General features: G+C 38.8%; 1 protein-coding gene across 1 annotated transcript in view; it reads left to right on the forward strand.

The window, feature by feature from the left end:
* The window catches only part of CXADR (coxsackie virus and adenovirus receptor), a 35,283-nt gene extending 9,628 nt beyond the window's left edge, over positions 1-25,655 (forward strand). The window contains exons 2-7 of the mRNA XM_004675300.2: positions 7,344-7,510; positions 11,500-11,704; positions 17,653-17,808; positions 18,623-18,745; positions 19,691-19,829; positions 21,357-25,655. Coding sequence (XP_004675357.1) covers positions 7,344-7,510; positions 11,500-11,704; positions 17,653-17,808; positions 18,623-18,745; positions 19,691-19,829; positions 21,357-21,621 — 1,055 coding nt within the window. The 3' untranslated portion in view covers positions 21,622-25,655. The remainder of the gene's footprint in view (positions 1-7,343; positions 7,511-11,499; positions 11,705-17,652; positions 17,809-18,622; positions 18,746-19,690; positions 19,830-21,356) is intronic.
* The last annotated feature ends 202 nt before the right edge of the window (positions 25,656-25,857 follow it).

Below are 25,857 nucleotides of genomic sequence, written 5' to 3' on the forward strand. Positions count from 1 at the left end.
TTTTTTTTTTTTTTTTTTAAGATTGAGCTGTTTATGCATATAAGAACTGGGATGTGGACCAGAGATGTGGGGGCTGAGGAGCTGGAGGACTCACCAGGGACAGAGTCGGGGCAAAACAGGCAGATCTACTGAAATACACTGCTGAGGGGAGCAGCGAGGGAGACAGGAGAAGTCTGCTGCACCATGTGGGTCAGCTCCCTGGCCAAGAATAGAACTCTTGCTGCCCATAAGTTCATACTGCTGAAACTTAACCCCTTTCCCCACCAGAGAGGCCCACTCTCCTTAGAATTTAATATAGGGGCTCTCCCTGGTGGCACAACGGGTTAAAGCACTGCATTATGAAGCTCTCCAAATCCACTGTGGCAAGAGATCCATCCTCAACCAGGGAGCTGACCTACATAGCATGGCCCACCCGTTGCTCCCCTCAGCAGTGTACTTTGTCAATCTACCTGTTCTGCTCCCCACTCTGTCTCTGGTGAATCTTCTCACCCACCACACCTCTGGTCTATACCCCAGTTCTGTAAGCATGAATAAAATTTTTAAAAAGAAAAGAAATTTAATATAGGAGAGAAGTAATGTAAATTCCAGCTCCTCCTCCATAGTGATTTGAATGAGATTTCTAATAATATACTCATGGCATTTTATAGTTATTTTAAGAAAACAATCCGTGTCCAGGTGTTTACTGGTGAGTGGAATTCTACTTATAAGGATGAGTGTGTCTTGGGAGTGGGAGTCATTTGGCTGAGATTTTATCTTGCTCCTTGAGTAACTTAGATTTCAGTCTCACCGTTTGTTTCTTCATGTAGATAGAAATAGTGTTGCTACTTTATCAGAGGTGTTAGGAGAGTTGAAGGAATTAACATATATATAGTATTTTGGAAAGTATCTGGCACATAAGTATATTACTACTGACTGTTAAGTTGGTGATTTCCCTATTTCCATTCACCGAGTTCATTTCCTGACATCAACTGTTTAATTTCTCATTGGGAGTATATAGCAGTATTAAAAAACTGAAAAGAAAAGCAAATAAGTATGCTTTATGTCAGCTCTCGTTGCTAATAACCTATCTGACTGCAAGCATTAATCTTCTTAGCTATAAGTACATATTAACACACTACTGAGCAGCACACATGGGAATTAACCACAACTCTTAGCAAAGAGTATAATTCCTACTGCTCTGTGTTTTCCCCCCTCCCCCTAGCATTATTTAAAACCTCATTGGAGAAATTAACTAGTATTAACAAATTAATATATTTCAAGTGTTTTTTTCTTCCTTTCTAGAAACACTATTTAAGTGACTTTTAAATATCACTAGTTTCAAAACAACTGGTCAGAAGGAAGTTGGCATGGGTTGAAGTCAGGATCTGGTGAAGAGGGAAGGAAGAGATTGAATTACATGGTGGTTGCAGTGGGCTTGAGGTATCCTGGTGTCTTGCTTGCTAAGCTAGACATCCATGGCCTTTGTTACCAAACACAACATAAGTACTATCTTGATCAATCACTTGAGCACACTATTTCTTAACATTGTTGTAGTCATTTTTTTTTTTACTAGTATGTCTTTATGTAAGATTACTGACTTCTATGATCTGAACACGTTAATACCATTTAAGGCATTCTTCTTTTAAAATAATTACCCATCTGACGTTCTTTTATAACTGACATTAAGTTCATCATAATGTACACCTTCCCAAGAAACCAAGGAAATACCTGAGTTTTGGAATTTAAGTTAATTTTTTAAAAAATTTTCCCCTTTTTTGGTTAATATATTTGAAATAGTCAGATATGTTGAAACCATGCATATGTGTTTAATCCTGCTTTGTGTTGTCCTAGAGAGTTGAAAGATAGACAAGTAACTTTTCTGTACCTATAGTGTGATATTAAAATATTCACAATTAAAGCTTTCCTTAATGGCTCATCATTGTCTCATGTTAACATAACTGTCTATAAAATATTATGTTTCTTACCAGATTGGCTAACAAAGGGATAGAATTGACTGAAAGTTCTAACTCAATAATGACATAAGTGGTTCTCCAGGCAACCAATTCCATCCTTAGAGTTACCTGGGAGTTTTCTAATAGTCACTTCATTAATATAACAAAAAAGATAGATATCATTACCCCTCTTGTTACTTAGGAAATTCCAAGTATTTTTAGGGGCTTTATGAGGAATATTTCTTGTTTTGTATCACAACACCGTAGCTATGAAGTTGGCACCAGATCTGTTGGATATGACTCCACCCTTAAGACCTCATTTAAAATTTTTTTTTTTAATGCTTTAATTTGTGGAGAACTGGATAAGCCAGAGCTCCAGGGGATGAGAGGTGCAGAGACAGAAAGGGGAGCAGAACTGGTGGATTTTACTGAAATACACTGCTTTACTGAAATACACTGCTGAGGGGAGCAGCTGTGGAGACAGGAAAGTTCTGCTGCACCATATGTGGGTCAGCTCCCTGGCCAAGGATCAAACTCAGGCCATCAGATAGTGCTGAGACTTAACCCTTAGGCCACCAGAGAGGCCCCCTCGTTTAACTTTAATCATCTTAGTAAAGGCCCTATCTCTAATACAATTACATGTTTGGGAAGGGGTAAGGGCTTCAACATGATTTTACAAAAAGTATTATTATGTTTGTATATTATTAAGATGTTTACAGTGATATTTTGGAAAAACCTAATTTGATTAGATGACTGCTTTGCTGCCAGATGAACAGTTAAACCTGAAGGTGGCACTGTTTAGTCATGCTTATATGAGTTAAAGTTGTTTATATGAGTTAAAGTTGATTTTTTTCCCAACCCAAATCATACTTTAGGAATTAGTCATTTTACTGGTTCTGGCCTCGGATCTTTGCCCCACCTCTGTATTCAAACAGATGAGCTTGGATTTTGTACTCTATTTCTTCCTGTTGGACATTAGGATGTTGGGACTTTTACTTACTTTCATGTTTCCCTGATACAGAGTGCTTGAGTGAATGATATTCATGTACATAATAGCTTTTGCGAGAGTTTAACCTTAATTCCTAAAAACCAGTTTGCAGAGGTATATTTCACAGGTCACATACCTGTATTTCATAGGACGTTATTGTGTTGACATACTGTCCATGTGTGCCACCATCTGTTTCCAAAACTTCAGCCAAATTGGGGCTTGTATATTTTCTTGCAAAGGTACTTGTGCCCATGAGATTTGCTTTGTTTCTCTTCCCTCAAAAAATTCCAGAATTCTGAACTGTTTTTGTCTAGGCACCCAGAATTGCTTGGTGGCTGCTGTATTTTGTTATAATAATGCACTTTGCTGGTTACTTAAATCTTAGGCCATTACTCTCCCTGGAAGCTCAATAAATTTAAGTGCCACACTATGAAGCTCTCGGAAGCCACTGTAGTATGAGTTCAATCCCCGGCCAGGGAGCTGACCCACGTGGCATGGCAGACCTCTCCTGACCTGGCCTGCCCGCTGCTCCCCTCAGCAGTGTATTTCAGTAGATCTGCCTATTCTGTTTCCCACTCTATCTCTAGTGAATCTTCTCACCCACCGCACTTCTGGCCCAGTTCTGTAAGCATAAATAAAATCTTTAAAAAAAAATCTTAGGCTGTTCCCAGAAAGAGAAAGAAAAATACCGGATGGTTTCACTCATAGCAGGAGTATAATGGACCAGGCGAGAAAATAACAAAAATAATGAACAACCCCACATTTTGTGGGGTTGGAGTGGGGAATGGGATCAAAAACAGGGTGGGGAGAGAAATGCATGGGATCATGGTGATGGCACATGGGTGATTTGGTGATGGGGAAACCCGCGGGGATTACAATCGAGATGGAAAAAAAAAACGTACAAAATGATGTAAAAATAAACTTTTGTAATAAAAAAAAAAATCTTAGGCTGTTTATATAGTTTTCTACCTCATGATTCGTGCCCCTCTTTGTACCCAGGTAACAAGATCTCACCTGTCACTGCTTGAATTCCACACTCAGACATGATCTTTAAAGCCCTATGCATATTGCCAACACTGGTTAGAGTTCATGTTTTGTTTCTTACTGTAGTAATAGGTAGAAAGTGGAAAATATGTTTGAAACCGTATTTTTGTTTGCTCCCAAGTGTTTAATGTAATCTACCTAGTGACTCACTGACCTTAAATTCTAAAAATAGTTAAGTTGATGTCTCCTTTATAATTTTTGTGTTTTTTTTGTTTTTCCCTAAGGTTTTCTTTACTGAAACCATTAGAAATTTTCACATACTCTTATACTAACCATAGTTTAATGAACACTTCCTAACGTCTTATGATTTTAAGATTGTCACACGGAAATAAGAGCTAAACACCATCCAGTTTAACATGTAACTTAACCTCGAAGAAGTAGGATAGGACATCAGTTCAAAACATTGCCTTCCTTCTGGAAATATTTCTTTCCTGTTATCTCCCTTCTTAGGTTAGAAACAGAGGATCTAAACCTTCTTGACAATGTCAGTGGCTTGCAAAATACTGTGAACTCCTATCATTTTGATGCCTAGAAGTCAGACTGGACAGAAGAGAAGTTCTAAAGATCCAAGTAATTTGGAACTTGGAATAAAAAAGTCAAACAGAAATAAGTGTTAATTTATTTACTGCCAAAATGGGATGTGATTCAGTTTATTTATATAATCCAGTGTTGAGTGAGCATCTATTAACTGGACTCATCAAGGACTGTGATAGTATGTGACATTTTTATCATGACCAGTATAAGTTTGAAAATTTTCCACAGTTGTACCTATTATAAGGTTTGTTATTTGTCAGACCATGTTTGATATTTTTACTTGTCATGCTAGTTTGCAAGTTAAATTATCACTCAATTCGCTGTGTAAATAAAATTGGGCAATATTAGGAAAAACTCCTCAGACAATGAATTAGAACAAATATCTGGTTTTTGTCTTTCACAATTTGTGACTGTACATCAACATCAGTTCAAAACATTGCCTTCCTTCTGGAAATAGTTTCCTGTTATCTCCATGCTTAGGTTAGAGACAGAGCATCTAAACTTTCTTGACAACTTTAGAAACCAGGTCTCTGCAGAGAAGCCACACAGTATTGCCAGGGAACTCAATAACTGTTTTATATGATCTTGAGATTTTCATTTTCATTTAAAGACAATGAAAAACAAATGGATGTTTTAAACTTTTTTTTTTTTTTAAAGCTGAAAACCACTTTAAGACATTGGTTTAAATTTTCTTTAACTATACTTATAAATGAAATCTCTACACAAAGCAGAAATGGGCAGTCACCTTTCTGAAAAATCTCAGTTCTCAAAAATAACTTGTTTAAAGTATAGTAGCTATCTTCCTAACTCATTTTTATACATGAGTTAGAAATACAATAATGTATTTTATGTTTACATATATATGTAACTGTTTTCTAAGGTACTCTTTTTTTAATAATATAATAGTTTATTTTTACATCATTTGTGCTAATGTACTCTTTTAAGATAGTGTATCAAACAATAAAGAATGATACTCTGAGGAAGGACTTCAGCTTGAACACATTTAGATGTCTGTTGTTTAGCTTTTCCTATGATTTTTTAAAAATAAAAGCTCCAGAAGCAAGAGTAACCAAAAAGTTTTAATGATTTATTACAGCAATTTTCATTTTCATTTATATATTCTTTCCATTTTTTTTCATTTCAGAGTATACTTATAATAAGTTATAATCTTCTCACACAAAGTAATAGCAACCAGACAGGTTAAATGCAGGCAACAAATTCTAGTAGCTATAGAAAGATGATCTTCAAGTAGCAAAACCTTTTCCTGGTTATTAGATTAATGCTCTTTTCAACGTCTCTAAAACTGATCAAATTTATAATCCTGTCACCAGTTTTTATCTACTAATATACAAAGGCAGGAGAGGGAGACAGATACTCACAATTTCTTGCAACTAATGAAGGTAATGATTTAATGATAAATGAGGATGTGCATTTTAAATATACAATGTGTATGGAAAGAATAAACTCATTGACATCTAGAAGATGTGACAAAATTATTGAGCCTACCTCAGCCAACTTCAGAAAAATGTTAATAAGGAAAAAAAAAGAAAACCAAGATACTACAGCGTAAGTGCCAAATGCACTGTGTGCACTTACAGAAAGAGAAAAGGCAAAACCATATAGCTAGAGAAATAGAAGAATGCCTTACTGAACAGGTCCATAGAAGAACTGGTTTTTATTTAAAATGATAGAAGGTATTCAGAGTTAAATTAATTCAGGAGAAACATTTGAGACTATCCACACATATAGTTATCACATAATTGTGAAGAGAAATGTGTGCACGAACGGAGATGAGCACAGTCAGGGCCCTTTCAGGCTGGCTAAGTAGCCCATTTGGTCAAATCAGTAGGCTTGGGTGCTGCAGCATGAAACCAAACTTTAAAGGCTTTAAAAGAAAAACCGTGTAGTTCCTGATGCTGGTTGCCAGTTTAAGGAGGCTGAGCCGTTCGAGGCTCACGCTTGGGGCTGCAGACAGCGGGTGTGAGCCGGGCTGTGAGTTCGCTGCTCACCGAGTGTTGGCAATGGCACCTGTTGGCAGACACCTCACTTCTCTCCTGCGTGGTGTGTAGATGTGGTCGCGGGTGGAAGGCGTCTGCGCGGGCAAGAGGGAGCAGCAGGGTCTGTTGAAGCCGAGTCTCGGAATTTGCGCGGTGGGGCTCAGGCTTTGGCTGAAGTGAGGCCAGTCTCTGCTTGGAGGGAGGCGGCCTCTCCTATGTGAGGCACACTTAAATGTTGATAAAACTCAGGATGTGCCTGAAAATAAATGCTCTTCAGTGTAACCTGGACTTTTTTTTTTTTCTCCTTTTCTTTTTTTTTAAATTTTGATCACCTTATATTAACACTATTACAACTAATAATTGATGTGTGCTAAAGCTTTTAGGTCTGAACAGACCTTTTACTTTTTCATTTTGGTTCTGTTGGAATTTCTTATTTGAAAAGAGCATCTGAGTAGTCATTAGATTAATTAGAACTCAGATACATGTACGGTTTTGCTCTAGGGGGTTTATTTTTACAGTGGCACCATGAGAAGGGAGTGTGAGGCAGTCTCTGTGGACCAAAATAGTGTTTGGGATCGCTGCCAGGTCCTCAAACAGTCCTGAACGAAGCTAATATTGGATAGAAAGTTGGGAAATTCACAGTGCTCCTAAAGAGAATTGTGCTGTATAAGATAGCTCTTAATATATTGTTATCCATGCTTAAAAAGACAAACTACAGGGTGGGCCCAGCTGAGGTTGAACTCATCATGATGGGCCCAAATCTTGGCCTCTTTCCACCTCACCCTGTGCCCTCCTGATGTCTGGGTGTGCCGAGCTTGCTCCTGGCTGATGCGTACGGTCTTTCTCTAGATTTCACCAGAAGTTTGCACATTACTACTCCGGAGCAGATGATTGAGAAGGCCAAAGGAGAAACTGCATATCTACCATGCAAATTTACCCTTGATTCAGAAGACCACGGACCACTGGACATTGAGTGGCTGCTGTCACCAGCTGATAACCAGCAGGTGGATCAAGTGGTAAGTGTGATCAGCGCTTGCTCTTTCCACATGTGTCTGGGGACCTCATCCTGGTGTCTCACACAATGTGCATCACACCGGAGGGCGGGCTGTGCAGTGGGGAAGGAAACTCCCGATTTGTCTGTTTAAAGTTTGGGTGAGGAAGGCAGTCCCTCTGGTGAAAAGTGAGGACCTGCACAGTGAAATGACTACTAACTGACACAGGGTTGCAGCAGAAGTCATAGACTTCCGGGAGGAGACGAACTTTTTGAATCACAGCGTCACTGTTTGGAAGGGTGTCTAACGTTAAAGGAGCGTATACGTGTGCAGCAGACTGATGGGTGGCTGGGGTGTGCAAACCGGTGCGGGAGGCCTGAAGGCTAGACTTCGAATCTGGTTTAGAATTAAACCTGTGAATTTTACACAAATATTCCGTTACCAGTTAAAGAGTCCCCAAGCATGGCATGATGTCTGTCACATGGGTATGTACTGTTAGTCTATTTTCTGTATTCTTTCAAGTTAAATATCCTGTGTAGTGAATTTTTTTAAAACAGAACAAAGTATACCAAAAAAGCAAGTTATAAAATATTTAATTTCAAACATCAAAATGTTGAAGAATTTTGTCAAAATAAGAAGTAACAAGAGACTAATATATAAAGCTTGATAAGGCAAAGAGGAAAATTGCTCAATAACCTCATCTCTAAATACATGTTTCACACTTTACCTTTTAATGGTACTAAAATATGTTGCTTAATATAGAAACTTCATGTTAGTTTTCTTTGACATATGTAATTTAAAAGACAGGATTAGACCAGGGTCAGAAAAACAAGTTCAAATATTAGGAATATGGTAATATATATTGAAAGAAAAATATTATTTTTACTTGTAGTGCATAGACGGGGTTACTCAAGTATATAATGGGAGAATTGGTGCACTTAGGTAGTTACTATTTTTGGCAAATCAAGGCAGTTTACAATGTATGTATATATATTTTTTAAAGATTTATTTATCCATACAGAACTGGGGTACAGGCCAGAGGTGCAGGGGCGGTGAGAGCCCTCACTAGAGACAGAGTCGGGGGCAGAACAGGCAGACTGACGAAGTACACTGCTGACGGAAGCAGCGGGCGAAACGAGAGGTCTGACGCGCCATGTGGTCACCCCCGGGGCAGGCGGGGATCAAACTCATGCTGAAGTGGCCTTAGCCTCTCAGTGCTGTACTTTTAACCCGCTGCGCCACCAGGGAGGTCCCACTTGTGATGTATTTTTGAAAGAAATAACTAAGGTGTTTTTCCTGGCTGTGAATCAGGAACATCCCCTCCAAGAACATAGCTGGCTTCTGTTCTGATTGGGGCCACCCATCACTCCTTTATGACCCCTGAAGCAGAAATACAATGAGTCTCACTCACTGAACACTCACCCCAGACACCCAGTCCTTATCTACCTTGCACCACCCCAACTCCTCACCCCACCCCCCACATTCTTACATTTTTCTTGCTGAAGTCTCAGGAGCGAAGCCCTGATGCAATTGGAGTTTCCTCCTGTGTAAATGGGAACAAATATACCTACCTTATCATTGTGATATGGCAATATTGTATGCATAGTATTCTGTAAGCTTAAAGTCACAGAGAAATGTTAATAAAGTCAATATACTGCGCCTAGTCAAAATGGTGTGCAATGCAGCTCAGGGGTGTGGCATTGCGAAATTCAGCCTGTGAGAGCCACAGCTTTCCTCAGTCCACAGGCTAGTGATTAATGCCCACCATCCTGGCAGGGTTTTAAAGGGGAATCAGACTTGCCTGGTAAATATGTTAGTTCTCTATTTCTTGGTTACTGTTTATAACATGGTTTTCATGGGAAAATACTAAGTTTACCAAAATAACTCTCAGTGGGAAAATATCCTTTTGTCAGCTCTTCTTTCTTTATTCTTTGAATTACTTTTGCACAGAACTGGAGTATAGATCAGAGGTTCAGGGGCTGAGAGGATTCACCAGAGTGGTAGATTTACTGAAAAACACTGCTCTAGAAGTAGTGGGTAAGACAGGAATTCGTGGGTTATCACCCTGGCCATGGATGGAACTCAGGCCGTAGGGTGATAGGGCTGAGATTTAACCCTTAGGACACTAGGGAGGCCCCCTACCCTCTTTAGATTTCTAAAGTGTGGGTACATCCAAATGAGGGTTATGAAAGGAAAATAGGTTGAACGTGAGGCTTTTCACAAGGGAGTCAGTAGTAGTTAAATGCAAAGGAAAATGAGGCTGCCTCACTCGAGGAGCTCTTGTGTTGCTATTGATAAGGGCTTGTGGCAGGAAGATGGAGCAGAAGTTACTCGCTTGTGTCTACAGAATAAATCAGCTGTAGACCCTTCAGTTGCTTTATTTTTTAAAATTTAATTTAATTTATTTATACATACAAGAACTGGGATGTAGCCTAGTGGGGAAGGTGAGGGGATTCACCAGAGACTGTGGGGAGCAGAACAAGTAGATATACTGAAATACACTGCTGAGGGGAGTAGAGGGTGAGATAGGAGAGGTCTGCTGTGCCCTGTGGGTCAGCTCCCTGGCCGGGGATTGAACTCAGGCCTCAGTGGCTGCTCATAAATTCATCGACTTAACCCCTTGTGCCACCAGGGAGGCCCCTTGAGTTGTTTCTTTTATTTACCTAACAAATGATATTGAGTGTGTGCTAGATGCAAACACTTCACATAAAAAATAAAAGAATTCATCGAGATGGAAAAAAAAATGTGCAAAATGATGTAAAAATAAACTTTTGTAATAATTAAAAAAATCAATAAAAAAAATAAATAAAAGAATTCAGTGGATCAGGAATGGATTGACAGGGTAGGGGAAGGATCCTACAGCACAGAAAGTGAGTTTTTGTCTTTAAGAAAATTCCTGCAGACACACATTCTGATTCTATTGTCCATCATATTTCAGATAAAATTATTTTCAGGGTGTAGACTACAGATGTGTTTTCTAGTGATTATTTGATTTGGCAATGCTGCTTTCTTGGGTCTCAAATGAACAGAATGGAAAATTTCATTAGCCAAATGTGAAAAATAACAAAGGGAGTCAAAATTAACTTTAGTGAGAGAGATGACTCGTATTCTTTTCCAAATTCAAATTTAACTGAGGATTTAATGTTCCATCTAAATCTAGCTTATATTTCTTTCATCAACCTGTGGTGGTGACTCAGAAGGACCCCTGGAAGTAGATAAGGGTCTTCAGGCTTAAGCCAAAGAGATTAACAGAGATTTTACTCACCTGGCAAACAGATCATCAGAGGTTTACTTTATGACTTTAACATCTTAAGGTCTAGAGTTCTTATGTGTTTTCAACTTAGTAGTAAGGCAAAAACTGCCTTTTTTGTTTGATTCCACAGTTAAATTATCATAAGCCTTATTGAAGAGTGGGGGATGTGTTGTGTATATGCTTGTATGCAGGTGTGTGCTCTATTGTGGCTTCTGAGACATGCGAGAAACAGGGACAAATCTGTTCTTGTTCAATTTCAACAAATACAGGCCTGTTTGTGGTCTGTTTCCCAGTTTAAAGTGAGACTCTGTGACCATTCTTAAGGGTCATATTGATCTTTCCTTTCCTTAATCTGTGTTTTAATTGTAAGTTTCCTCATGATAGTATGTTATTACATTAAAAAAAAAAAAGCCGGCCCTCCCTGGTGGCGCAGCGGGTTAAAGCACAGCACTGAGAAGCTAGAGCCACTTCCGCATGAGTTCGATTCCCGCCTGCCCCGGAGGAGACCACATGGCGTGGCAGACCTCTCCTGACCCGCCCGCTGCTCCCCTCAGCAGTGTACTTCGTCGATCTGCCTGTTCTGCTCCCCACTCTGTCTCTGGTGAAGCCTCTCACCACCCCTGACCCTCTGGCCTGTACCCCAGCTCTGTATGCACAAATAAATAAATCTTTAAAAAAAAAAAAAAAAGCCCACAGTACCCTAATGTTTACTACTTTAATGAGAGTTTGTTTTCTTCCTCTTAATTTGGTTTTCCTCTAGATTATTTTGTATTCTGGAGACAAAATTTATGAGGACTACTACAAAAATCTGAAAGGACGAGTGCATTTTACAAGCAGTGATCTCAAATCTGGTGATGCATCAATAAATGTAACAAATCTACAGTTGTCAGATATCGGTACCTATCAGTGCAAAGTGAAAAAAGCTCCTGGTCTTGGAAATAAGAAGTTTCAGCTCAAAGTTCTTGGTAAGGTATTTGTATTCATGTTCCTTATTACTAGGGTGAGTGGTCACAGCTCTATGGAATCATTTATGTAACCCGAAGCTTAGTTTCTTAGACTAATTTAAATATTTGAAGGAATTCTACAGTCCTCAATATAAATTAGAAACCGAGCACACTTTACTGGATGGAGAAAATAAGTGACCAGTTTGTGAAATTTATGAGTTTGAAAGTAGACAAGAGTTTTGCAATAATGGAAGAGGAACTTTAAGCCAGAAGCTAGGAACCCAGATTTTTTTTTGTGTGTGTGTGTGTTATTCTTGCTTTTCCCCAGAGAATTTCTTCACCCTGGACTTCAACCTAGCTTTTTGAAACATTAAAAGAAATTTGATTACCATTTATTCTGTCAGTTTGCAGTCATTTCAGAATTGTGTATTATGGGTGCTCTAAGCATTTTCAAACTACACTGACCAAAGAATGGGATTTTATGAGTTGAGAGTAAGAGGAATGTTGAGTTGGATAAGGGCATTAGACCTCTGCTAGCCATTTAACTACCTGAGTTTCACTGTTTTTCATTTAAGGTTGAGGGGTTTGAGTGATGGTTTCTCAGTTGCCCTGTACCTTCTGTGACTGCTAAGGCGATAGTATGAAGTGCTTTGTAAACTATCAAAAGACTGCAAGGTTTTTATTCTTCCATAGATTCTGGGTTGTGCTTAAGCACTCAAACCCTACAGATTGAGAAACTCTGAAGGGTGGTTGTTCATAAATATACTTGTAAAATCCTCTTGTGGTGGATTTCAAAGAACTACAGTTGCTCCCATGTAGACATAGACAACAGTCCACCTGTGTTATGTAAACTCCCATTTTGTGACCTAAGGTCTTCTCTTTTGGCGGGCATAGGAATGGCTAATTGCTAGAATTGTCTAGTGTACCCCCTGGAAAAATAATCAAAGCCACTCTCCGCAATATCAACTTCTACCTCATTCTTTATATTTTAGAGAACTGATGAGGGGGGAGGATAGAGAAGTAGAAGAGTGAGTTGGGTTTAGACTTTCAACTTTGCCCACTACTTTTTTCCCGTAGATGCTATCAGAGCTGATAGAGATTAGGAACAAGAATGTAGATTTTTGTGCCTCGAAGTGGTAACTTCAGAGATTTGCTAAGGTAATCTGTTACCTTGGTCCCTGTAAAGGATGCTTTTCGCTTAAGGCACTTGGTCAGAATGTTCCTGTGATATGAAAGCAAGTGAACCTGAACAAAGAAGCAGGAAAAGGAATGTGGTGAGGGTGAGAATTCTTGCTTTCTGTGTCAATATTGAAGAAATATGCAGATAGCTTATCGTGTACAAGCAAGTAAAAATTTGATAATTTCTTGGAACTCTTATCCCGACCCAATCATATTTGGAATTATAATCACTGTTTCTTTCAGCTCTGCTAACCTGGAAGCAGTGAGTTAAAATATGTGTGGAATTTTATTTCATGATGTACCAACTATGTCTGTTTATCAGAATTATTTATTATGAAATCTCTGGAGCATATAAATTAGGAGGAAAATAATTGGTATATATTCTCAGAGGAGTTGTGGACAAGCACAATTTGTGTGTGTGAGGATGAGCGAGGCGAATGTGGGGAGGAGACTGGCTCAGGTTCTGGGTTGACTCTGTAGGTCCAGACTGCAGGGAGCAGTACATGAGGCAGCGTGGAGCCCAGACTGGGCTTGAGTTACTACACGTGTAGTGTTGGCACATTCGTGCTGAGTCTGCTCCCGGCTGCAGCTGTTACTGCCAGGCAGGAGTGGCCTTTCACATTCCACCTCACCAGCCAGTGTCTAGCTCTTCTGAGGGGAAATGAGAAGCCTCACAGGTCAGTGGCTCCTTCTCTTAGCTCTGGGTGTATGTGTGTGTGGGGGTGGGGGGTGGGGAGGAAGGAATCTTCACAACTAAGCAATCTCTGAATTCAAACGAAGAAGGGAGAAGAAGGGAGAGTGGGCGTAAGAGGAAAAAGGGAAAACTGGTTGTAGAAGGGAGAAGTGGGGTGACTAATCTGATCTGCCGAGGCTCTCTAAGAACCAGGGGGCTTTTTGTGACTCTCTGTTCCCTATATGCTGATGAGTCATGACTGCTGCTGAGAAAAACCCAGAATTTTCTCTTAAAAGTGAGAGTTGAAGAAGTATATCTGTTGCCTTTGCCTGAATGTTTGCTTAGATTATCTAGGAAAGATAAAATGCCCTCTAGGGGCCAGAGTGGTCCACTTTCAGTTGGTTCATGATAGGCTGTCTCAGGCTTTGATTTGTTGCTGGGAAATCTGGAGATGCCATCATGGTGGTCACTGTGGTGAGAGTTTCTCCATTGTGCTGTGTGGAAATGAACAGAAGGACATGTAGGTGCCTGGGTGTGAAGGGGACATGTTGCCAGAGCCTGTCACCTTGCCAGAAGCCTGCTCACTGACTCAAAACCCCCCCAAAATGCATGTGGATACAGTTCAGTGAAGAAGCCAAAAGGGGGTGGTGATAACACAGACAGTTGTTATCTGGAGTGTTAATGTGGTGGCCAGATATCACTAATGCTGTCCCCCAGAACTTGGAAAAGGCCTATTTTGGAGACCTTTCATTATAAGCAGACTGGTTGTTTTGAACAGTGGAACATGCTCAGTAGATTACTTGGATGAATCTAGTACCAACTACGCCTGCCTCACCAGAACACTGTAGCTGCAGCATGTATGGTGGCTTAACTAATACCTTTCAGGCCTGAGAGATTTATAAACCGTTGGCATGGGGGGTGGAGTGTATGTGTGTGTGTGTGTGTGGGGGGGGGGTTCTTTGAATAATTTTAGTGGTTTCCAAATTTTACAGTAATAGCAGAGAGTTTCTGAGGATATACCATCTAATTTCTCCTAATGTTAATATTTTACAAATTCATAGTACACCTGCCAAAACCTGGACATTGATGTTGGACCAGTACTACTAACTAATTTCAGACTATAATTGGATTGCCTGGTTTTCACTAGTGTTTTTGATGCAAGGGGCAGATCTGAGATCCATGTTGAGTTTACATCTTCTTAGTCTCCTCCAGGCATGTTAAAGATTAGGACCACCTGGGTTTTTTTTCTGGTGTGTTTCTCTACTATGCAATTTCTGTTTCTTCTTCTAATTAAAAAAGTTGGGGGGGGGGTGGCAGACACTTAGAGTATGCAAATATCATGTTTCTCCTCAGACTTTTGCCCACAGATTTTTAGCAACTGTGGAGAGATTTTGCCTGAGTCTCAGGGTCTTTTGAACCAAGTAGTTATATCATTCCAGGATGGATGATGTAACCACATATTATCCTGCCCCAGATAAGGGAATAGAATGTAAGCTCAAGACACCAGCAGGAGAGAACTATGGTGCAATATGTGGGAAGCACAGTGTCATTACATTAGCGGGGCACTAACCCAGCACAGGTTGACAATGAGGTATCTGTGTCTGAGGAGGACTTTTGGCTCTAATTTATGATCCTGGAGGCAGATAGTCTGAAGATAACAGCCAGGTGTTCCAGACCCCCAGACCAAAGAAACAGGGGACAAGACTTGACCTGTATTGCCTCTTTGGTCTTATCATTCTCATGATGTAGCAAGAGTGCTGTGGATTCAGAGTTAATTGCCCCTGTTGTGTGGTGGTAGGGGTTGGGCAACAGACGTGTACTTTCTCCTCTCACTGGGAAGCAGGCAGGCTACTCCGGAATACTACTCAAAGACCAGTGTTGGCAGAGTCCTCTTCTGTTGTGGATGGAGGTATGCTGAAATCTCAGACTCATCTGGGCTCCCTTTCCTGAGCAGCAGCTTTAAGTAACTGCCTGTTATTGGCTATATTTGTTGTTTGGGAAAGGGATATTTTCAGCAGTAAGGATGACAATGGTTAGGATTGTTACCAGTGGCTAGTTTATGTCCGAAAGGATTTATTGGTAGTTTGGAAAATGAAGAATAAGACTAATTTCAGTGAAAAGAGACAGGGTGAAGGGATTCACAAACTTATTTAAAAGTCTAAATGATGTCATCTCTAAGATAACTGATCAGTCCAGGAAAAAAAAAAAAAAGAACAGATTTGCTTAGGAAAATCAACAATGAAATTAAATGCATCTGTTGAGTCCTTACTGAAAAGTACAAGTAGCACAGATGAGGGGGTGAAATGTAATCAAATTTGTGAAGAAGTATCAAGAAATGTTTGAAGAAATGAATCATGATTGACAACTTTAAAGATGCCCCACTGAATATGACAGATCTTGTTGGCCAACTTCAGAAAACAGTCAAAATAGTTTGACAATTCCTTATAGAGTTATACATTAACCATCTTTACCAAGCAGTTAAACAAGAGCTAGAGAAACATCCCAATATTTACCTCAGTGTTCAAGCAGTGCTGCTCAGTGTGCAGAACTAAGCCCATATGTATTTGTTCATAGCAGAACAATATTGCAAGCTCATCTGGGACTGAACGATTGAAAACCAGCTCAACCAAAAACAAAGAATGTCTGCCATTATTGGGCTGCATCTATTCAGGACAAAACAGATGAAACTGGACACATTTTACAAGGAAACATTGTTCCTCCCAAGGTTGTGGTGCAGCAGTAAACAGAACATTGCTGTCTCCCCAGACCAACCCAGGCAACTTGGTCTACTCCCTCTTTGCTGGCACACTCGGTGCTGGATGACTCACCTCCATTTTATCCCGGCTTCTAATCCCTTCGCAAGTTGCAGCAGCTGATTTAGAATTGATCTCTTGGACTCTTCAGAAGCCTTCGGAATCTCCTCCTCAATCTTGGCTCTTGTCCACTGGCCTCCATGGTAGTCACAGCGTCCTCATTGATCAGTCTGCATTGACAGACTACATACCTGCGTCTGCTTGATGGGACTCTTCCTTAAGAGCAGTCAAAATAGGGTTCACCAGTAGAGGAAAAGATGAGCAAATATATGCGTTAGTCACTGGAATACAACCGAGCAATAAAAAAGCATGAACTACTGATGTGTTCAGTACGGATCAATCTCAGAAGCTTTACTGTGGGCAGATAAGACAGAAAAAGCAGATGATCTTGTAGTATTTATAGAAAAGTAGGACTAATCTGTAGTGATAGATGTCACTTCAGTGGCTGCCTGGGACATGGCGTGAAGCTTCAGCATCCAACATGAGCTTGGAGCGGACTGGAGCGGTTCCTAACAGGCATGTGCTTCCAACAGGATCAGTGACTGTAGTACAGATGAATCCTATATGCAAGGTTTTGTTGAAAGCTATCAACTCATGCAATTAATTTATTTTATTTTTTGTGTCTTATGCCTTAATAGAGCTCCGCAGGGAGGGGTGACATGATAAGGTATTAATACAGAGCCGGGGTGAGTTGCCCATAACGGTGTTAACAGCTGTTCTAAACAGTTACCCAGAGAGACATGGGCTATAATCTGAATTACTTTTTTATAACAGTGCTCTCTGGGGGGTTTTGGGTTAATGTAACTATAGACTGCTACTTGGTCCTTGCCGCACTAAGCCAATTGTCCCTGTTAGCAGCGTTTGTTATTATAAACCCCCGATGGGGTAACGGCGCCCAGAGGGATGTGACATGGCACATTCTCCCAGCGGGCTGCAGGTCCAGCACCGAGTAGGAGAATAGGTAAGGAATGGAGGGGCTGCTCTTCCTTGAGTCTGAAGTGGCCCAGCCTGCATCATCCTTGCTTTCTTCAGGTGTGCCCCCTGGAATGGAGGGGTGCAAGCCTCGCCTCAGATGCTGCCCAGCTTCCTTATGCAGTGGCTGCTTGCCTGAGCTCATCCTTGCTTGTTTTGTGTCGGCTAAAGCCAAGCAAATGGTGTCAACCAGTCTCTCGGTCTCGTCAACTCTGAGCCCAGAACCACCTGATGATGACTCGGTGGTCGTGTAGCATGCTGTGTGTTTAAGTTACTGTTCTAAACTTAAATTTTCCTCTTTCCCGTAAAATTATTTATTTCTTTTTTTTCAGTTAAGCCTTCAGGCACAAAGTGTTACATTGATGGATTAGAAGAAATTGGAAATGACTTTAAACTAAAATGTGAACCACAAGAAGGTTCACTTCCATTACGATATGAGTGGCAAAAAGTGTCTAACTCACAGAAGCTGCCTGCGTCGTGGCTAGCAGGTACTGCCATTTCTGCTGATTGTTCATGCATTGTCTAGCAGGATTAGATCTAGGAGGGTTGGTGTTGTGATGGTATTTTATTTCCAAGCACTGACTTTTCTTTGCAGAACAATTAGGATTCCATGGGAATTAGTTATTGTTTTGTAATGACTTAGTTTCACATAGTATAATGAAGACATAATTTTAAAATGATTTAGCTAAGATATTTTAATTGGCTTCTTTGATATGCATTTTTAGTTGATGGATGGACTATTAGAAACATTCATGATTATAAACTAGATAGTAAGAGTTGGAGCTTGAACGTTTTACTTGGGTTTGTTGAAGATGTGATAATTTACCTATTATGGATGGAAAAAGAAAAACAGTCATGTCACACTAAATAGGAAGCTACAAGTTGGTTAAATCTGATCTTTTACCATTTGTTACAAGTGACCTGTTATTCAAACTTCTTGTCACGCTCCACCCTCCCCAGATTGGTCCTAGAAGGATTGCTTCCTGCCTCCCTTCCTTTTTTCAAACAAAGGGCCAATGCTTTTGGATTATTTCCCCTTTATCTGCTGGGTATCTGCTGTACCAAAAAACCTTTGTGGCATAGAGTGGTTTTGTTTTTGTTTTTTTGTTTTTATTGCCATTGTGACTGCTTCAGGTGGGCGTCGCTGTGCCTGGCTGAAGATCATGGTGACGCTGTGCCTTGACACACACGAACATGTGGCTTCTGTCAGTTGGTTTTGCGCCCAATCTCAGTGTGCTTTGCTTTTACGTGTATTGTTGCTATCAGCAGGGCTTAACTTTACTAAACAATTTTCCTCCACAGATATGAATTCGCCAGTTATATCTGTAAAAAATGCCACTACTGAGTACTCTGGAATATACAGCTGTACAGTCAAAAACAGAGTGGGGTCTGACGAATGCCAGCTCCACCTGGATGTTGTTCCCCGTGAGTATCTCCCCTGGCCTGTGAGAATGTTTGTGTCCTTTCTCTTCAGACTCTGCGAGGTCAGTCCATCAGTGTGTTTCGAGGGCAAGGTGATGCTGCCTGAGCAGAGCTAGTTACAGATGCGAACTGTGACTTGGTATTAACTTTTTTAAGTCATAAAAAGGGAAAAAAATAATTATATTTTGTTGGAAAATTCTTTGTTGCATCATTAAAAAAGTAACCATCATAAGTATAAGCTATGTAGAGCATTCTTGTAGGCTATCCAAGAGAGCTATGAATTTATATATATATATATATATATATATATATATGTTTATATTCTTGGCCATTTTACAACAATGTTTACTTTCCCTCTCCCCCAGAGCTATGAATATTAAGACTTTTCAGTCTAGGTTTATAATGTTCATGCTTGAAATACAGGCACAACTTGGAGATTATGTCAGGGTTGGTTTCAGACTATACAATAAAGTAGATATCACTGTGATAAGTCACAAGAATATTTTGATTTCCCAGTCCAAATCGAAACATCAAAGCTATGTTTTCTGTATAGTAGGAACATAAAAGTTTCCGTACAGTCATAAGTGCAGTAAAGCATTATGTCGAAAATAACACTGTAAATACCTTCATTTAAAGACGCTTTATGCTGCATATGCTGTTGGAAACCGGTGCTTGTAGACTTACTGACAAAGGGCTCCCTCAACCCCTCAGTTTGTTTAAAAGCCATGTAGTACTTGAGACGTGGAGTAAGCAAATTGCAATAAAATAACGTATGCCTGTAGATTGTATGATTTAGAGAAAAGTTTTAATAGATTTACCCCTGGATCAGAAAGAAAAAGCTAACTAATTTCTTTCTTGCCATTATTGTATTAAATGCAATCAATTTAATGTCTATCCTTGCTTTTGGTATGACTGAATTTAGACTTAATTTATTGCATTTTATTCTAGCTTCGAATAGAGCTGGAACAATTGCAGGAGCTGTTATAGGAACTTTACTTGCTCTAGTGCTCATTGGTCTAATCGTCTTTTGTTGTCGTAAAAAGCGCAGAGAAGAAAAATATGAAAAAGAAGTTCATCATGATATCAGGTAATTAAGTGACACCAGAGTTGACTGATGTGTATTACGTCTATTATATTTCTAAAGTATTCATTTTCACATCCATGAGAATTGGATAAGATACAGTTCTTCTCTTCCACATACACATTTGATAGCATTTGCTTTGTTGCAACTAGTTTCAGTTTGAAGTCTACCCCACCCCACACACCCACATGTGTCTGTTTACTGGATCCTACATTAAAAAACACTGTAAAATGCTTACCTCAAACTACTCCCAATAAAATACAGGCATGAGGGTTTTAAAAACAGGAGATGTTGAGGGTTGTTTTCTATTTTGGTTTTGTTTAAAAAAGACCTGATGGTATCAAGTGACATAGGTAGTTTATGGCACTATTGATAATGTGATTTCTATGTGTCTTTCTAGTTGTGAGAAAAATTGACATACATCATTACATCACTGTGAGGTTTACAAACATAATTATTTGATTAATGTGTGTGAAAGTGATTATAGCAGGTTCAGCTAACATCCATCTTAATTTTTGTTTTAAAAAAATAACTAGCAGTGCTAAACTCCTGCCTTTTGCAGCAACATGGGTGGAGCTGGAAGGGATCATGCTTAGTGAAATAAGCCGGAAAGAAAAAGAAAAATACCGGGTGGTTTCACTCATCGCAGGAGCATAAAGGACCAGGGTGGAGGGTGAGGGGATAATAATAACGAACAACTATATATCAGAGACATTTTACAGGGGTGGAGTGGGAAATCAAAAATGGGGTGGGGGAGTGCACTGGACTATGGTGATGGCACACGGGTGAATTGGTGGTGGGAAGCTGAGATGGAAAAAGGCACAAAATGATGTAAAAATAAAACTACTACTAATAATAATAACTATTGCATGTGTAAAAAAAAACTAGCATTGCACATCGGATTTTAGAACCTTTAAAAATAAAATAACAAATAAATAAAACCCAGGAAATTAACATTTTGGGCCTGGACACTTGTGTGTGTGTGTTGTTTTTTTAATGCACTAGCGATAACGCAGGCACATACATAGTCTTTGTCCATGTTTGGTGTGAAAATTTTTATGCCCAAATTCCCATTTTATGCCAACTTAAATGTTTGCAGCAAAGGTGTCAAGAGAACGTCCATAACAAAAAGGGTTTTTTGGTAGAAAAATACTGTGGTTTTTCATGTTTGCAGCTCTGAAGTGTCACATGACAAAAACTAGATAATCTTGGTCAGTGATAGCAGTATAGTTAATATTTGAGCTTTGTTCCTTGTCAGACAGCCTTGTAGAATCATAACGTGTTTCGCAAAAACCATATTTCATTATATACCCCATAAGTCATAAATTGGCCACAGATACACAGCTCCTCCTTCCTACAATGTTACACCCTATATGCATTCTTTTTTGGGGGGCGGGGACACATGCGCTTTTCTGTACTTATACGTAAATAGAGGGTCCGTCCCTCACCACCACTTGATTCATAGCTAGTGTGTAGTTGTACTTTTGTAGAAAACTGTTTCTTGAACTTGTTTTGGGGTGTTTGCTTTCTTAGGGAAGATGTGCCGCCCCCAAAGAGTCGCACTTCCACTGCCAGAAGCTACATCGACAGCAACCACTCATCCCTGGGGTCCATGTCACCTTCCAATATGGAAGGATATTCTAAGACTCAGTATTACCAAGTACCGAGTGAAGACTTTGAACGCGCTCCTCAGAGCCCAACTCTCCCACCTGCTAAGGTAGCTGCGCCGAATCTAAGTAGGATGGGAGCGGTGCCGGTGATGATTCCAGCACAGAGCAAGGACGGGTCTATAGTATAGAGCTCCGCAACTACAACTGTGCTCTCCTCCTTTCGTTTCTCTGGAAAGAAAACCCACTCTGTCAAAATTTTATTACTAGTCTAAAATTACAGCAAAAAGAAAAGTTAACCACCAACTGTAAGAAATACGCTTCAAAAACATTTTGTTTGGTTGTACTGGAATAGTAAAGGCATTCAATTTGTAAAGTCAATTCACTACTGGAAAAAGATATCCTTTAAAAGGTTGACTTTTATAGGTTTCTAAATATCAATACTTAAGAATGTAGCACTTTGAATATTATTTCACTTTGAATATGAAATAATAGATGAAGAAGTTGATGAACTTATATGCATACCCAGTTGATACTTGAATCATCTGAAAGTGGTACTTTATAATTTCTCTTATTATTTTAGTATGCATTTCTTAACTTATGACCCATTAACCCCTTCCCCCAAATTGGTAAAGAAGCATTAATGGCAAAAATGTTTGTATAAATTGATGTTTGTTATTTTTATGGCATCTTTGACAACTCTAAATATGTTTGCAATTTGTATTATAGAAAATACACAGTATTCTAGAAATGACGAGTTTTACTTTTGAGTCATTCATAACCTTGTCTATGTATTGAGTTTTAAGTCTTTCATTGATAGACACACTGCAGGCACCAATTACATAGTAAACTCTTAACCTGCAAAATTACTAGCATCTATAAGATTCGCTTAACAATTTTCTCGTCAGCTACCGCAGTGACACTAGAAGTGAGATAGCAGGGGTGGATTTCCCTAGAGTGAGTACCTGAAGCCGCAGACTTGTGGGTGTCTTCAGACCAGTGAGCAGCCAGATCAAGGCGGTAGTGTTTTGTGTTTCCCGTCTAACTGCGGGCTGTCCACCTTCTGCGGTATTTTTCTAATGAGAAAAAGTTACAGCTCATTTATTGACCATTATAGATCAACATTCATGACTTATGGGTTCCAAAGTTTTCTCCCTAGTTTGAAGTGTCTTTTACTTTTGGCTTTCATGTTTTGGAGGGTATTGCATATTATATATTCTAGAAACAATGTAATCTAAAATAAGCCCACTTGAATGCAGTTCCTGGAGAATATTTTCTTCGTAGACTAAGAATAATGAAATAGATTTTAAGCTAGTACATGTCCCCCCCAGTACCATGTCTCAGACTTGGGGAGGATGTACAGTTGCTATTTATGCCAACATGTTTTTGTGTAGATGCAGAAAAGAAATTTGAGCTTTGAAGTTTGAGTCTTCATTTTGTGAAAGTGAATATTCTTTTTAAAAAATGAAAGGAAAGGAGTGGTGTACTCCTAACTGCCAAATGTGTTAAATATTGTTTTTGTAGAAGAAAGTGAGTTTATTGTTACTTCCCTTAAGATTGTGAGGGAGTGTGGATATAGTAGAATGAGCCAACAGTTTCTTTATCGTATGTAAGGTCTGCAATAAATTATTTCACTAGCTCGAAAACCTTTTCCCTAGATTTTAGTAGGGAGCTGGTTTCTGTTCATTTCTTCGGGGGCCGTGGTGGGCAGTCCTGAATTATAAATCAATGTTGGCATGAGTTTATAGCTAGGCAGAGTATTGTGTACAATTTAATGGTAAATTTAAGCAGAATGTGTAATGGATTAGTGTATAGTTTTACATATTTGGAAGCATTTTAAATATAGGTTTTAACCTTTCATAATACTGCTTTTTATACTTGTGTTAACATTTTCATCTGTGCCTTTGGGGTAATTTCATTTTTATTATGAATTTCTGGTGCCTATGAACTAGCTATCACCTGACAGGTGCTTAGAGGTGAAGGTACTGTTCTCTAAATGTATCACTGTGACACCTCTTTATCCTCATACTCTCTGTCTGACCTCTTCTCTGTTCCTTTATGGATGCAACTTAATTGACTGCTATTCATACAGATAAAAATTTCCACATCCCTAGCACTCTTGATGTGTTTCTGATTTTATAACAGTAGCTATTTTTGAGTGTCACAACTCTGTTTTATATTAACAAAAGTTTATTTATATTATCAAAAGTAATAGCACAAATGTGAATAAAAAAGTTTCAGTCCTTCCTAGTCTCAGTTTTGATATAATGGAGAGGCTGGAAATGTGTAAGATTTTTCTTTCCTTAGACTTCATAATCTGGGAGTCAGGTATAAGTAAATTAGAATCTCTTCCCAAAATGCTTTCAGTTCAGTTCCATACCAACTATAGTCTGAGAAGGGATCAGGTTAAAAAAAAAAAAGTCATTCCTGTCACCTGAACGGTGCCACTAAATTTAGAAGACAGAATTCAATTTTAGGCTATCTCCCAGCAATTCTCATTATAAATTTAAGTTAATCCAAACTGTTATAATAATAATGAAAAAAAAAAAGAATATATTAAATCAATTCCAGTGGTAAAAAAGAAAAAAAAAATTAAGTTAATCCAGAGGTCAAATAGTATTGGTAACTTCCCAATTTCTCAGTGATGATTTTAGTTAAACCAGAGGTCAAATAATTGTTATAGAATTACTATTGTTAATCATCGAGCCGTTGAATATGTAATTATTCAAGCCAAACAACAGCCAGCAAGATGGCGTGGCATCATGGAAGCTGTCACTTTCACACTTGACACCATGGTTTTGAGTGAGGCAGCCTAGTGTGAAAAGCAGTTACATTGAAAAGAAATGCTACTATAAAGTTATAGAACACTGACTGTTGAATATGTTGTTCACTGTATCTTTTTGAAAATTGAGATAAGTGACAATAGGTTTGCAACAGGTGTTCTTTTTCTTATTGACAATTTTATTAATATTCCCGTTAGAAGGCAAAAACTAAAACAAAACCTGTTCTCCATTACACCAACTAGTTCTTCCATAAAAATTATTCCATTTAAATTGGGGCTAATTGCCATGGAGTTGTTGCAACAAGAACACTGCCTGTCTGTGTCTGATAGGGAAGTTAATTGAAGAAATGCAGTTAAACTGTGGATATGAAGAAATAGCTGATTTCACTAAAAGGATTTTAAATTAAGAGATTGGGTTGTGGAAATTTGGAGCTAGTGAAGGGGCAGGTAAAACATATTGGTTAAATATAAAAATAACTGGTTGCATGAAGTTCAGTATCAAATTCTGTAATATATATCTTCTTCAAATAACTATTCTCTGATTCTTTTGTGTGTGCAGCATGTCAATTTGAAGTTATGTGGACATTTAGAGTTTTTTTTTTTCCCCTAATCTCTTCATCTCAACAGTGTCTAGGGCTTTTTTCAGATGCCTTATTCGTCCATATTTTATGTGGTCAATGTTTTGATGCGTCACTTAGAAGTAGTTTGTAGAAAATGTTGGCACAATTTTAACTTTTTAGTGGCTTGTGACATATATTATGTATGTACCTACATCTTTATAATATTCCTGTATTTTGTAGTATACATGTTCTGGGCAAGTTTTAATACTTCAAATGCCTTTGAATATTCTTGCAATAAAGGCGACATTCTGCAGCTGGGATTTTTATTCATTTGCCTGTTTTGACACGTTTAACAACTGAGCACAAATCCTAGTTATAAATGTTATAGATGAAGGGAAGAATGATACAATTTGTGAATTGTGGTTCTGTTTTGTTTTATGGATGGTAATACTAGGACATATTCACTGTGTCTGGCTTCTTATTTAAAAACCAGCTTTTTAGAAACCCCTGTTTTGTGATGAATATCTTTAGGTTTGAATTTGGTCGTGAACACTAAAAGTTCAGCTCAAGAGAGGAAGAACTCTTGTGTTTTCTACTAGTTTATTTAATGACACAAGTCTTAAGGGAACCACAATTCATTTATTTACTTTTTCTCATCCCTAATTAAATTTTTTGAGAGAAATACACTTGTACTTCTGATATTTCAACACTTAACATATACCAGAATGAATAGTGTCAGCTTCAAAAATGACTTTGTATTTAAAGTTTCTGGATTTAGTATCCGATGGTGCAGATTTTGAAATTTGTAAAAACAAAATTTGTTTTAAAAAACAAAAACTTGCTCTAGTTTTGTGACCTTGTGTACTTTTGAAATAAAATCAAGAAAGCAGTTGTTTGCCTCCCGGTGTGGCTTCATTGTGCTTTGACAAAAGTAAAAACAAAAATGTCTACAATATGCTGTTTATCCTTGCTTTCCAAAATCAGTGCCTTCCCCCTTTAGCAAACAGAATAAAGACCCCAACAATCACATCAGTGAAAGCATGCCAAATACATGTAATTCCTCACTACTGTGTATTCATAGAACA

The sequence above is a fragment of the Condylura cristata genome, unplaced genomic scaffold (genome assembly GCF_000260355.1).
Source record: "Condylura cristata isolate star-nosed mole 26May11 unplaced genomic scaffold, ConCri1.0 scaffold00003, whole genome shotgun sequence".
Taxonomy (NCBI): domain Eukaryota; kingdom Metazoa; phylum Chordata; class Mammalia; order Eulipotyphla; family Talpidae; genus Condylura; species Condylura cristata.